Source organism: Sarcophilus harrisii, chromosome 1 (genome assembly GCF_902635505.1).
Source record: "Sarcophilus harrisii chromosome 1, mSarHar1.11, whole genome shotgun sequence".
NCBI classification, from domain to species: domain Eukaryota; kingdom Metazoa; phylum Chordata; class Mammalia; order Dasyuromorphia; family Dasyuridae; genus Sarcophilus; species Sarcophilus harrisii.
The window spans coordinates 672,807,202-672,821,591 of NC_045426.1; the positions used below are offsets into that span (position 1 = coordinate 672,807,202).

General features: G+C 37.4%; 1 protein-coding gene across 8 annotated transcripts in view; it reads right to left on the reverse strand.

Annotated features, from left to right (window-relative positions):
- The window catches only part of EVI5L (ecotropic viral integration site 5 like), a 63,053-nt gene that overhangs the window by 36,042 nt on the left and 12,621 nt on the right, over positions 1–14,390 (reverse strand). For 7 of the 8 annotated variants that reach the window (XM_031948335.1, XM_031948334.1, XM_012542299.3 and 4 more), the window contains 3 exons: positions 2,061–2,285; positions 1,815–1,889; positions 942–1,067 (listed from right to left, as the gene is read on the reverse strand). In XM_031948335.1, coding sequence (XP_031804195.1) covers positions 942–1,067; positions 1,815–1,889; positions 2,061–2,285 — 426 coding nt within the window. Of the gene's footprint in view, positions 1–941; positions 1,068–1,814; positions 1,890–2,060; positions 2,286–3,250; positions 3,334–14,390 lie in introns of all 8 variants that reach the window. The other variant, XM_031948338.1, reaches the window with a different exon arrangement.

Sequence of the window (14,390 nt, forward strand, 5' to 3'; positions counted from 1 at the left end):
CGTCTGCCGGCTTGTCTTTAATAAGCAGAGGCGGGTAAACATTTTTCCCTGTTACACATAGAAGATAGAATGGAAGCAGGGAATGAGGACCATCTGAGGTCTGGGCCAGTATCTCCCTCTCTCTCTTTCACTGGCTTTCTGTTTCTTTCTTTCTCTTCACATGTTTTAACCTTGTTTTCTAAAGATACAGAATAAAGAAACATCACTAGACATTTTCTTAATCAACTTCCCTTTCAAAAAGACTTTGGAAATCAAGGTTGGGCAAAGTTAGAATCCCTCCTAAAAGAGGAAGAAGAAAAAGCTCAAAGCAATAGAGAGGGGTATACTTCTCAGTAAGGTACCTCCTCAAAGTAACTTACTTCAGAAAAGCTGTTTTTTACAGTATATTGCCAAGAAGAGGAGATAATGTTAAGGATGTAGAAAAAATTAGTTCTGAACACCAAACCTTATGATAGGTTTAGGATAACATTTCTCAGTAAAATAAATGAATTTTTGCCACCAAAGGGCTGAAGCATTGTTTTTCTTGCAACTTGACAGAAGGAGGAATAGAGGAGGAAAAGGGAGACAGAATAGAGAAAGTGCAGTTAACTTGTAGGTAAGGTTTCTTTTTATGATGAAGCCAGGCCACACAATCTGACATGGATAATTTAGAATTTCAAGTACTTCTTCTTCATATTAAATTCTATAGTCTTAAAGAACTTCCAGAAACAAGGACAGGAAGTCCTAAGAGCCAGGAAAGCAGGGAAAGCTTCAGTTCCTCCTGGATTTTCATCAGTCTGACTCTCATATCTGGCTCTTCTTCATGGGATACCAGGGTAGGTTGTTCTTGGGTTGGTGAAGGATTCAGCTAAAAGAGCTCGAGGTAACCATCCAAACATCAGAATCAGGGATTTGACCTTTAGCAAAAGATAAATTACCTCAACTTATACCCCAGACCTCACCTGTAACATGTACTCAAACTGGTATATACAGAGCCCTAGCTCAGCCATGCTGGGCTTAAAAAGTTCCCGTAGACGATATTCCTGCATCAACCGCACAAATACACAGAACGCCTCCTCCTCAGGCATCTGGGATAAAAAGGACAAAGACACTGTTAAACAGGTTCCAGAAAAGATTATAGGTCTCTCATGAATAAGGATGATGTCCCATACTTGTCATAATCTGCATAGGGATAGAGAAGAGTTCTAGGTGATATCCCCTGTGACTAGTCAGGCTATGTACTGAGTAACCAAAAGGGAGATATGGGACTATGACTTCCTATGTTTTTCCTTCCAAATTTCAGAGTATTTATTTTTTTTCCACCTTTTTCGTTCCCTGTCCTACTGCTAGCCCATCTTTCTCACCTAGAAGAGTTTCCCATGGCCCAATGGTGCTGATGTTTCCTTCAGATCCTTCCCTCAATACAGCCTCCAAAATGCCCATCCTAAGTTACCTTCAAGCCCCTGGAAGAGGATGAAGAAAGAATGATGGCTATTGGGTATTCCTGCCCTCTGTCCTTCCCCTAGATTGCACAAGTCAGAAAATTCTCACACAGGGACCAGCTCAGTGCTACATTGTGTCCCAACCCACTACTGATGTGCAGCCTGTGTTTCCATCAAAGAATGTAGCCGTGGTCAACTAGGGAAGCTCTGTGGGCCCACCACACCATCAGGGCTATAAGCCTTGGTGTAACACAAAGCTCCCACCACTGACCCCAGGGAAGCCAAACACCTGACTAGAAAGACCCCAGAAGTGCCTGGGGTGAGAGCCCCCAACAAGGCTCAGAGGGGAGAGCAGAGCCATCCCTGCTGGGGGCATGGAGCCAGGCCACTCACCTGCATCAGGAGCAGGCCGACGATGAAGGCGCTGCCCTGACAGTAGCCCACCTCTCGGTCGACTAGGGAGTAGGCCTAGGAGAGAAGAGCAGAACGATAACTCGCCCTGGCCAGGTGCTCAGTGAAGTGCAGAGGTCAGCCTGGGCTCAAAAAAATCAGGACAGGGAGAGAGGGACCCCATGAGGCCTCTGGATATTTCTGGGAAGAAAGGGTGCCCAAGGAGACGGGACAGTCGGCGCCCTTTACCTTCATGACGTTGAAGAGGACCTCCTGGCCCAGACTGTCCTGCCCCTTGAAGAACTCATGCTCGGGGTAGGTCCGGGCGATGTCCCGGCGGATCAGTTTCTCACAAGGAGACGACATTTTGAGTAGTTCAGAGTACTGGTTCTTCACTGGCATGTCGGTGGCACTGCAGAGAAGCTGCCACACAATGGCACGGAAGTGGTGAGGGATGCCTTTCCGGATCAGCTCCTGGGGAGCAGAGGACCCAAGGTGATGGGACAGGCCGCCACGGGATCTTTGGTCCTCTCTCGGGTTAGCAAGGGAAAGGCACTTCAGGCTCAGAAGCTCAGGTTGGAAACAGTGGGGTATGGAGGGGGAAAAACCTCAAATAGGCAAAAAGTCATTCTGGGTTAGGGTCCCCACTAACTTTTCCCTGCTCCACTTAATACCACAGATCACAATGCCAGATTTTTTTCTTCTGGACTGCACAACAACCTTATCAAGGTAGGGAGCTCTTGTAAGGCCCTTCTTCCATCCCTACAAGGCAGCACTTTCTCCACAGTGCTTATCACAAAGCGGGTCCTTAATCGCAGGAGGGACTGAGTGTCCTGGGACACTGAAAGGAGAGTTGCTTTGCCCAGGGTCAAAAAGCCAGCATATGGCAGAGGTGCAATGTGACTCCAGGTATCCCCAAATCTGAGGCTCATTCTCTGTCCACTAAGCCAGGCTGTTTCTCCTAAAACAAGGCTTTTTGCATGTGTGACTTCCCCAACCACAGAGTAGACTCTAAATTCTCAAAAGACTCAATCAAGACCTCTCATGATCTGACCCTAGCCTATCATTCTAGGTTTATCTCTTACTAGAATCACAGAGTTTCAGCACCAGAAGGGCCCTCATAGGTCATCTAGCAAACCCTTATTCATGGATGAAGCCACTGTACAAGGTCATCCAATTTCTGCTCATATTACTTCCAGTGGGAAGGTGGGGCAACTCTAGTTGATGGAAAATTCTCACATTAAGCTAATTTTTTTTTTTTTTTTGGCCTTCTCCCCCACTGATCTTAGATTTGCTCACTAAACAAGTTTTATCCTCCTTTCAGGAGAGTTCTTCAAATATATAAATACCTTTGTCAATACCTCTCCACCAAACAGTCTCTTCTAAAAGCTAGGTTCTTCACTAGATCCTTACATAAATACAATTTTAAGCATTCTCACCTTTCTGGCTACTTTCCTTGACTTGAAAAGCTGTCACGTGGAAGAGGGATTAGGCTTGTTCTGCTTGGTCCAAGAGGACAGAACTAGGAACAATGGGTGGAAGTTACTAAATTACTGTCAAGAAAACCTTCCTAATGATCTTGGCTGTCCAGAAGTGGAATGGGCTGCCTCAGTAGCTAGTAGGCTACCCTTCAAACAGAGGCAAGTGGCCCACTGTCTATTTTGGAGACTCTTTTGGGTATGAGTTGTATTAGATGGCCACTAGGGTCTCTTCTAACTTGGAAATTCTGATTCTAATGTTTTAGACATCATGTTTTCAGTCACTTAAATTGTGGTATTCAAAACTAAAAACAATAATTTAGAAGTGGATTATCATTTCCTTTGTTTTAGATCTTGTATTTCTATTAATGTAGCTTCAGATTGCATTAGTCTTTTGTACCTTATGCCACACTGCTATATTCTAGATACTGAACTTGCAGTTAACTAAAAACACCCAAGTCTTTTTCACATGAACTGATATTCATAAATCTTGTACTTGAACAAATGATTTTTGGAAAAAAAATACAACACCTAAGTATAGGACTTAATTATTCCTAATGAATTTTATTTTGTTATTTGACTCACAGAATTATGATCAGGCAAGACTTTTCTGATCCTCATTCTGTTAGCCCAGATATTAGGTTTTTCTTTCTTTCTTCATGTCATATGCAAATCTGGTAAGCATGCTATCTATGACTTCAACTAAGCTGCTGATAAAAATATAGACCAGAACAAGGTAGAGGGCAGAGCCTTGTGGCATACCATTAATGATATCTCCCTCCAGATTGATATTGAATGAATATTTTTTAACTATGTAAGGGACTACTCCTACAGAAATCAGGGACTACTCCTAATTTCTGATTCATCCCTCCTGATTTCTCTGCAGTTGTATATACTGTTGACCATCCTCAACTTTTGGATGGATCTTCAGGATAATACTTTCTCCCGATTCTCCTTCTATTTGCCTCAGCAGTCCTTTATAATCTCTTTTTTGCTAGTTCTGCATCCATTCAATGCCCCTTAATTGTGGGGATACTCCAAGGCTTTGTCCTGGGACCTCTCCTACTTTCTGTACTTTCTCAACAACCTTTTCAGCTCTTAAGAGTTTAATTATCAATTCCATGCAGATAACTCAGATCTATATATTCAGAATAGTCCCAGTTACTTTCCCGAACTCTTACAATACAAACTGCTGAATGAACATTTCAAACTGAATACTACAGAAATACCCTTTTCCCTTTAAAAATGTTTTGAATTTTTATTCTGAACTTAACAAATCCCAAACAAAATGAGTATTTCTATAAACATAATCATGTAAACATACAATAAAAATATATAAATATAATAAAATTTATATAAAATAAAATATATAAATACAATATAAACAAATATAATAAAGAGTACTCCAGGAGACTGCAGATCTCCATGGTGTATAGTTTGTTTTTCTTTTAAGTATATAATACATTTTGTAGCTTTCAAAGCTGCCCTGTCTATGCTTACTTTTGGGTTTCTCTCTGTTCTCTGAATTAAAAAAACAAAACAAAACAAACAAAAACATACTTCAGTAGGTTTCTTTTCTTTTTTCCTAACCCTTCCCTTTTTTCCCTTATCCTCCCATGTTTACCTCATACTGATAAAGAAAAATTATAGTAACAAATATGCACAGTCAGCAAAACAAATTCCTATGCTGACTATCAAGATACTTATTTTATTCTGCAGCTTGAGTTCATCTTCTCTTTATCTCAGAGATGTATGACATAATTTATCCTCAGTCCTCTAGAATTATAATTCACAGCTATTTCAAACTCAACAGAACCAAAATAGAAGTGATTGTTTTCCCCACAAACTTTCTCTTCTATTGAATAGCTATCATTTTTTCAGTCTCCCAGACTTACAACCTTCACTCATCATTTTCTGTCATTTCTAATATCCAATCAGTTGCCAAATCTTATTATTTCTGCTTTAATAGCATCTTTTAAATCCGACTCCTTCTCTCTACTCACAATTACCTCTATGATTCAGGCCATCATTATTCTTCACATGAATTGTTGTATGGGCCTCCTCACTCTTCCTACCTTATGGCTCCGCATTCCAATTTGTCCTCCACACAACTGACAAAATGATTTTCCTTAAATGTACATGTGACCATATTATATTAAACTTAAACTCAAACTCCAGTGGCTCCTAATACAAAATTAAATATAAGTTCTTCTGAATTTTAAATCCTTTTACAAGTTGACTCCAACTATTCATTCTGGGATTATTATGTATTATTACTATTTCTCCTCCTATTTCTATGGTGTAATCAAATTGGTCTTCTCTCTCCCTTCAAACACGGCACTCCATTTTCTATCTTTCTTCATGCCTTTGTACCCCAAAGCCAGGAATGCAATTCTATCTTCCTTATCCCTCATAAAATTGAAGCCAATTTTGATTCCCTCAATTGCTAGTGGCCTCCCTCCCTAACTACTGTGTATTTATTTTGTATTTTTTCTCCATTATTTATATACAAACATATTATCTCCTGTAATAGAATATTATTTCTTTGGAAGGATCATTTCATTTTTTTTTTTTTTTTTTGGTCTTTGTATTGTTGGTACCTAGCACAGTTCTTGGTACACAGTACATACTTAATAAATTCCTGTTAGTTAATTTGTCACTCTAATAATACTCTCAAAAAAGTAGTAAGGATACTGTGTTATGATTTATTCTTAGTTTTTGGTTCTTAGTACTTAGAGCTTAGTGGTCATGAAACTGCTACTAAGAATCTTATTCTCATCAGAATTGACTCAAAGAGGGAATGACACACATATTCAATATGGGTATAGATATCTATCTTATCTTGAAGGAAAGTAGGGTGGAAAGGGAATAAGAAAAGAGAAAAGGGTGATATAAGGGAGGGCATATTGGGGGAGGGGATGGTCACAATCAAAATGCTTTTAAAGAGGGACAGGATGAAGAAGAGAGAACAGAATAAATAAGGAGATACAGTTAGCAAAAGTAATTGTGAAAATAATTTTGAAGCAAGTTTCTCTGATGAAGGCCTCATTTCTCAAACATATCAGGAACTAAGTCAAATTTATAAAAAAAAACAAAAACCAAAAAAAACAAGCGCTGTTTCCCAATAGATAAATGATCAAAAGATATTAATAATTTTCAGAACTAATCAAACTACTTAGTCATATGAAAAAATGTTCTAATACCCTACTGACTGGAGAAAAGCATTCTGAGGTACTATCTCATACTTATTAGATTGGTTAATGGGCCAAAAGGGGAAAATGACGTTGGAGAGAATGTGGACAAAAATGAGACAGTAATGTATTTTTGTTGGAATTGTGAACTGATGCAGCCATTCTGTAAAGCAGTTTGGAACTATACCCTTTGACCTAAAAATACCACCACTAGGTGGCATCCCAAAAGAGATTAAAAGATGTGCATAAAAATATTTATAGTAGCTCTTTTCTCAAGGAAAAGACTTAGAAATTGAGGGGATGCCCATCATTTGGGGAATGGCTCAATAAATTGTGTGATTATGATGCAATACTATTATTCCATGGGAAATGATGAGTAGGATGCTCTCAAAAAAATCTGAAAAGTCCTCATGAGCTCATGTAAAATAGAGTGTATTGTACAAAAAATAATAGCAATGTTGTAGAATGATCATCTGCAAATGATTTTACTATTCCTAGTAATATAGTGATCCAAGACTACTCTAAAGGACTTATAATGAAAAGTGCTATCCATACCCGGAGAGAGAAATGATTCTGAGTACAGATTGTGCATACTTTTTATTTTTACTTTATTTTTCTTAAGGATTTTCTTTTTTACTTTTATAGAAATGTTTTGCATGACTTCACATGTGCCTTCTGGGAGAAGAGGAAGGAAGAGAATCTGGAACTCAAAGTTTTAAGAACAAATATTAAAAATTGTTTTACATGTAACTGGAAAAAATAAAATAGCAATTAAAAAAAAAAAAACTTCCACTAAATAACATTATGGAATTTGTCTGGTCTTGATGTTATGTTGATTTTTTTATAGTTTGTGGAATCTTCTCCTTTCCTCTTAAAAATGGTACGGTGATGTCTTTTTTTTTTTTTTTTTTTTAATTATACTCAACTCTAAACCTAACTTTAACTCTAACTCTAACCCTAACCCAACTAAACTGCCAAATATTCAAACTCTACTGCACAGAATGTGATTCCATTGGGCTGGCCACCTTGTTCTAATGCTATATGTATTCTTGTCAAAAAGACTATTTCATGGAGAACTCACATGGGATAAGCACTCACAAGTGGTCAGAAAAAGTGATATAAGGACACTTTCAAATTTAAGATTTAGATTGATTGTAAATCATGGATTCTGGCCTTGGACAACCTAGCATGGTATGCCCTCATTAGAGAAAATGCTGTGCTCTATGAGCAAAGCAGAATTGAATTAGCTCAAAAGAAATACAAGATGTGCAAAGTTAAAAAAAAATTTTTTTTTAAAGATGAGCAAAGTTAGAGAATCCACTCCAAATGTTCATACTTGTGTCCAATTGTGGCAGAGCATTCCAAGCTCATATTAGTCTGATCAGCCATAGTCAGATCCATAGTTGGACATTTTGCCCTTCTTAAAGAACAAAGGACAACAACCAACCAAAATAACTAAATTAAAAAAAAACAAAAAACAAGCGGGTAACATTTCCCCATCTCTAGTTTTATAGTCTTCTCTTCCATTTTCTCCAAGTCCAGTTTCTTAGAGATAACAATAAATAATTGATTCCTTTCTTTTTTAAACACTTGGAATAATTCTTCTTGATCTAGAGGCTTGGCCTTGTTTATAAAATCACAGATTCTTAGAACTGGAAGGTACCTCAATGGTCATCCAGCCTCACAGGAACCTGAATAAGTGCCTCCTTTGAAACATCCCCAAGTGATCCGTCTCTGTTTGAAAACCTCCAAAGAGAATAAAACTGTTTCTTTTGACTTTATCAGATATTTCTCTTGTGTACCGGTAATAAATGAATTAAAAATGATTTGTGGGGGGAAAAACCAGCAGAGAGGAGAAATCCACAATTTTCTAAAGTAGTCCATTCCACTTTTGAAAAATTCTAATTTTAAGAATTTTTTCCTCATGTTGAATCTAAATCTGCCCTTGAGCAGCTCCTTCCTAATCCTTCAAGGAAAACAAGTCTAATTTCTTTTCCACATGACAGTTCCTCAAATACTTAAGAACCACTATCTGTCCCCTTCCCTGCCCCTACATCTGTTCCTATGCCTGGTTTCCAATCCCGCCCCCCCCAACCCCAGGATCCTGCTCCTGTGATTTCTAGCATTAGAATCTCTAGTTGCTATCTCATGAACTTCTTACTGATCTTCCCTCCGCCCCCAATTCCTTTATGACCATGTTAATCTTAATCTTCTCAATCAGATGACGATTCCTTTATAATGAAGGAGAGAAAACAATCCAGAATTTTTAAAGTGTTAAGTAGTTTCAGTTTTTTCTTATCATTCATTAACACTGCACTATCCTTCCTAAACAGTAGGCTTCTGAGGAAAGTTTTTTTTTTTTTAAAAACATAATTCTGCCATGCTTCTGTGTTCTTTTGTTCCATGCCCTTTATTCCATCTTCTTCAGCACTCCAGTGTACTCCAGTGCTCTTTCCTTCCCCTCCTCCCCAACTTTCATACCTGACACCTTTTCTTCTCCAGGTTAACCATCCCCTATCAAGTTATTACAAGGATATTCCCCTTTGAATCTGAGAGAGATATCTAGGAAGCTCTATCAGACTATTTCCACCCTCATTCTCTTTAAATGATCCCCTTTTCTTTCTTATTGGAAATATTAATAATCATATTCTCAGAATTTCATTCTATTCTATTCACTCTAGAATTACCTTCCCTTTTAAGAAACTCTGGTTTCCATAATATAGCTATTTTCTCCCTGATCTTTTTGAAATCTGCTCTCCCTTTTGAAATCTCTCTCTCTAGTCTAGTCAGTGTTCTAGTACTTCTGCTTTGTGAGCAGTTTCTTCCTGGTGGTTAAAAATCAGGTTCAGAGTATAGTACTTTTTCCCTGCCTATTGAGAAAAGAAACTCTTAATAAGGATAAATTTACCAGATGCTCTGCTTTTAAAATAATGAATCTTCTATAGAATTACAGAGTTAGAAAAGGCCTTCAAAGGTCATCTAGTCCAACACTTTTCTGAATAAGAATCTAACAACTTGCTGGACAAGTATTCAACCTTTGCTTTAAATCCTCATTATTTTATGAACAACCTTACTTGGTTTTTTTTTTTTTAATTAAAGCTTTTTATTTTCAAAACATATGCAGAGATAATTTTCAGCATTCACCCTTGTAAAACTTAATATTCTAAAGTTTTTATTCTAAATATTCTAAAGCTATTAACTTTAAATTCTAAAAATTTATATTTTTCCCTCCCTTCCCCCCACCCTCTCCCCTAGAAAGCAAGTAATCTAATATTGAACAACCTTACTTGTTAGGAAGTTTTTCCTTGCATCAAATTTAAATCTCTCTGCTACTTCTCCCCATTGTTTTTAGATCCTTCTCTTTTGGGGCTGAAGAGAACAAGCCAATTTACCTTCTGCAGCCTTTTGAATAGTTCTCTGAATACTTCGAGATTGTAACCATGTCACCCCTAGGCTATGCATCCCCAGCTCTCTCAATTGATTCTCATGTGACACAATGAGGTCTTTTACCATCCTATTTGCTTTCCTCTGGATACTCTCCAGCTTATCATGCCCTTCTTCACATGTGGTATCCAGAAGTTAATACAACACTTTACTGTAGTCCAGCCAAGGCTAACTACAGTGCAATGATGACCTCCCACACTTTGGCTTTCTTAATAAAGCCTTGTTTAGCATTAGATTTGGGATTTTTTGGTGTGTTATTGGTTGACATAATTCTTCACTCACACTGAATTTGTAATTCATTAAAGATCCCACATCTTTTTCAGATGATCTACTTTTTCATCTTGTATGTATGAAGTTGATTTTTTTTTTCAGCTCTGGTATAAGACTTTACACTCTGGCCTAATATTCTAGCTTATCAGATGTTTTGGGATCCTGACTGCTATACAATATACAAATGAGTTATCCCTCATAGCATTCTGTTTTCTGGAAATTGGATATGCATATTAAGTATGGTTTTATCCAAGTTAATGATAAGAATGTTATTTGGCACTAGGCCAAGCACAGATCCCTGTAAAATTCACTGGGATCTCCTATTAAGTTGACATTAAATTACTAGTAACTATTTCCTGGGTCTGGCCCAAGTCAAATTCACTAATTATTTAAATAATTTCATCTCCACTTGAATATGACAAATTTTATCAAATGTTTTGCTAAAATCAAAACAAAGAAAATATTCATAGCAGCACTTTTTGTGGTAGCAAAAATGTGGAAAATTGAATGCCCATCAATTAGGGAATGAATGACTGAATGGATTGTGATATATGACAGCAATAAAATACTATCATGCTATAAGAATTATGAATATGAAGAATTCAATGAAACAAAGGAATATTTGTATGAATTGATGTAGTGTGAAGTAAACCGATCAAGAGATCAGTGCACACCATAATACAACAATGAAAATTAAAACAACATTAAAAGGCTGACAGATTAATTAGATACTGATTAATTGCAACAACTGATATTGGCCTCAGAGAAAAGATGATGAAACATATCCCTCTTCTCTGGAATGTTGACCATTATATATATTATAAACAAAAATGATATGCCAAGTGATTTTGCTTAACAGTTTTCCTTTGTTTTGGGGGGAGGTTCAATATGAAATCGTCATATCAATCTATGTATATATGTATGTATCTATGCATATATCTATGTAATTATGTATACATATGCTTTACAAACATAAATGTGTACATGTACACGTGTATATAACTATATATCCATGTATACACATACAGTGTATATGCAGTATATGTACATATACATGTATGTAAAATATACACTATTTATAAATATATCCTGCTTATAGAGCTTAATTGGGTTATTTTCAGAAAGCTAGTTTGACTCTTTGGCCCTCAGTTTTCTCATGTACAATGAAGGGGTCAGATTAGATAACAATCAAGGTCATCCCAATTTTAAATCTATGATTCTATTATGGAATATTACTGTTCTGTAAGAAATGACCAACAGGATGATTTCAGAAAGGCCTGGAGAGACTTACACGAACTGATGCTGAGTGAAATGAGCAGGACCAGGAGATCATTATATACTTCAACAACAATACTATATGATGACCAGTTCTGATGGACCAGGCCATCCTCAGCAACGAGATCAACCAAATCATTTCCAACGGAGCAGTAATGAACTGAACCAGCTACGCCCAGAGAAAGAACTCTGGCAGATGATTAAAAACCATTACATTGAATTCCCAATCCCTATATTTATGCCCACCTGCATTTTTGATTTCCTTCACAGGCTAATTGTACAATATTTCAGAGTCTGATTCTTTTTGTACAGCAAAATAACGTTTTGGTCATGTATACTTATTGTGTATCTAATTTATATTTTAATATATTTAACATCTACTGGTCATCCTGCCATCTAGGGGAGGGGGTGGGGGGGTAAGAGGTGAAAAATTGGAACAAGAGGTTTGGCAATTGTTAATGCTGTAAAGTTACCCATGCATATATCCTGTAAATAAAAGGCTATTAAATAAAAAAAAAAATCTATGATTCTATGATCCTATGACCTATAATTGATAAAATCATGATTGTTCTTTGTGATCACTATATTCTCGTTCTAAATGTTCACTAATATTCCTTTAATATTATATTTTATAATCTTGTCAGGACTCAAAAGTCAAGCTCAGTGGCCTCTAGGGAAAGTTCCCTGGCAATTGAAGCGATATCTCCTTTTTGAAAATTGGGAAAATTGCCCTTCTCTAATCCATTTGAATTCTCCCCATTGTTTTAAAGATCACAGATATTTGCTCAACAATCATATCTACCAATTCTTTGAGTATTTGGGTATGTAGTTCATCTGAGTCTGATGACTTAATGAATTAAACTCAAAGACAGTTTGTAGTATAGTCTCTCCCCTCCCTCACTTTCTCTCTTTCTCTCTCTCTACCTCCCTCCCTCTCTCTCTCTGTCTCCTTGTCTCTCTCTCTCTCTGTCTCCTTGTCTCTCTCTCTCTCTCTCTCTGTCTCTCTGTCTCTCTCTGTCTCCCTGTCTCTCTCTCTCTCTCTGTCTCTGTCTGTCTCCCTGTCTCTCTTCCTCCCTCTCTCTCTACAAATATATATATGTATATATATGTATGATATATATTATAGAATAGTCTAAAAAGCACTTATTAAGCACCGCTGTACACATTAAATACCCTACTATACACAAAGTAATGTGTTAACTCCTAGGAATAGGAAAACAAAACAAAAAAGCTCTTACCCTCAAGAAGCTTATATCCTACTGAAGTTTGAAGGAAGCCAAAGGATTCAAAGATGTGGATTCTAAGATTGTAAACAAGGATTATGTTCTAAGCAGGGGATAAACATCTGTAAAAGCATAGTGATAGAAGATGGAATGACACAAAAAGAGAAGTTTAGTGGAAAGGTGGGTTTAAGACTTCCAGTTGGGAAATATTCACTAGGTAGCTGGTGATATGGAATGTTCAGGAAAATCATTAAGAGTTAGACATACAAATCTAGGATAACTGAAGTCACAGAACCTGATGAAAGCACAAGAAGTTGTAAAGAGAAATGAAAGAGGGCCCAGGACAGAGACCTGAAATATCGATGGTTAGACACTGAGACAGGGACAATAATCCAGCAAAGCACAGTGAGAGGGAGGAAAACCAGGAGTAGAGAGAGTCACAAAAACTTAGAAGGGAGAAAGAATCTAAGAGGAAAGGAAAGTCTTACATTCTGGTAGACAATGTTAGAGAGGTAAAGAAGGATGGGGACTTTTAAAAAAAGGACATTAGTTTCTGTGATGAAGAGATTGTTGTAATCTTGGAAATAGCAGTTTTAGGTAAAAGATGAAATTGGAAGGAACTTTGCAAGGAATTAAGAAATAAGTGAGAAGAGAAAATTGAATCACCAAGTGTAAAGCAGCTTATCACAATGTAAAGAGTTGGGTTCAAGTCCCCACTGACATGACAGTTGTGTGATCCTGGCTAAGCTGTTTAACCAAGTCCTCTCAGGGCTCTGGATACCTTCCTTAAGGCTAGAAGTTACTGAGAGGGCATTAACCTACATTGGTAGATGGAGTTTTCTCACCTGGGTTTTGCTTATATCAATGAAATTGGATCACATGCCCCTTTTGCTCACCCCTTGGAATGGAATTGGACAATAGAAGGATTAAGAGATGTGGGGTTAATGACTTGAGAAGATAGAGGAGTCACATAATAGCTTTTCAAGGATAGGGGAGACATGAGAATATTTGTCAGCAGTAGGGAGGGGGGAAAGATTGAAGATTATGAAACAAAGGAAATTGATAATCACTTATTTCTCCTACCTTTTCTCTTTCCCCAACAGCTCTCTACTATGTTTCTAAACCTCTGGCAGTTCTAAGCCCCAGAATCTCAGAGCTGAAGGGGATCTCATAGGGCAGTTAGTCCAAACCATACCTATAGAAAAGGTATGTGTATACTTTTTCTGTGTATAATATCCTTGCCAAAAAGTCACTGAGCTTTGGCTCAAGGAGCTCCCAGATTTCCAAGGCAGCCCATTCTCCATTCTCCATGTACAGTGCCGTACTAGAAGATGTTTCCTTTGATCTGAACACATGTTCTTCCACTGCTACATTCTAGTTATGTATCTTTAGTTCAGTTGCTTTTCGGTCATGTCAGACTCTTCATGATTTTGGGGATTTTCTTGGCAAAGGTATTGGAGTAATTTGCCATTTCTTTCTTCAGTTTAAGAGATAAAAGAAATTGAGGTAAACAGAGTTAAATTTAGACTTGTTCCTGATCACATAGGATTTGAACTCAGGTTTTCCTGATTCTAGGCCTGGTGCTCTAACCACTATTTCATCTAGTTGTCCTAGTTATGTATCTATTAAAATATAAAGAGTAGCCACATTCCGTTTATCACAGAATTTTTTCCAGTGCCTAGTACAGTTAAACAGAAT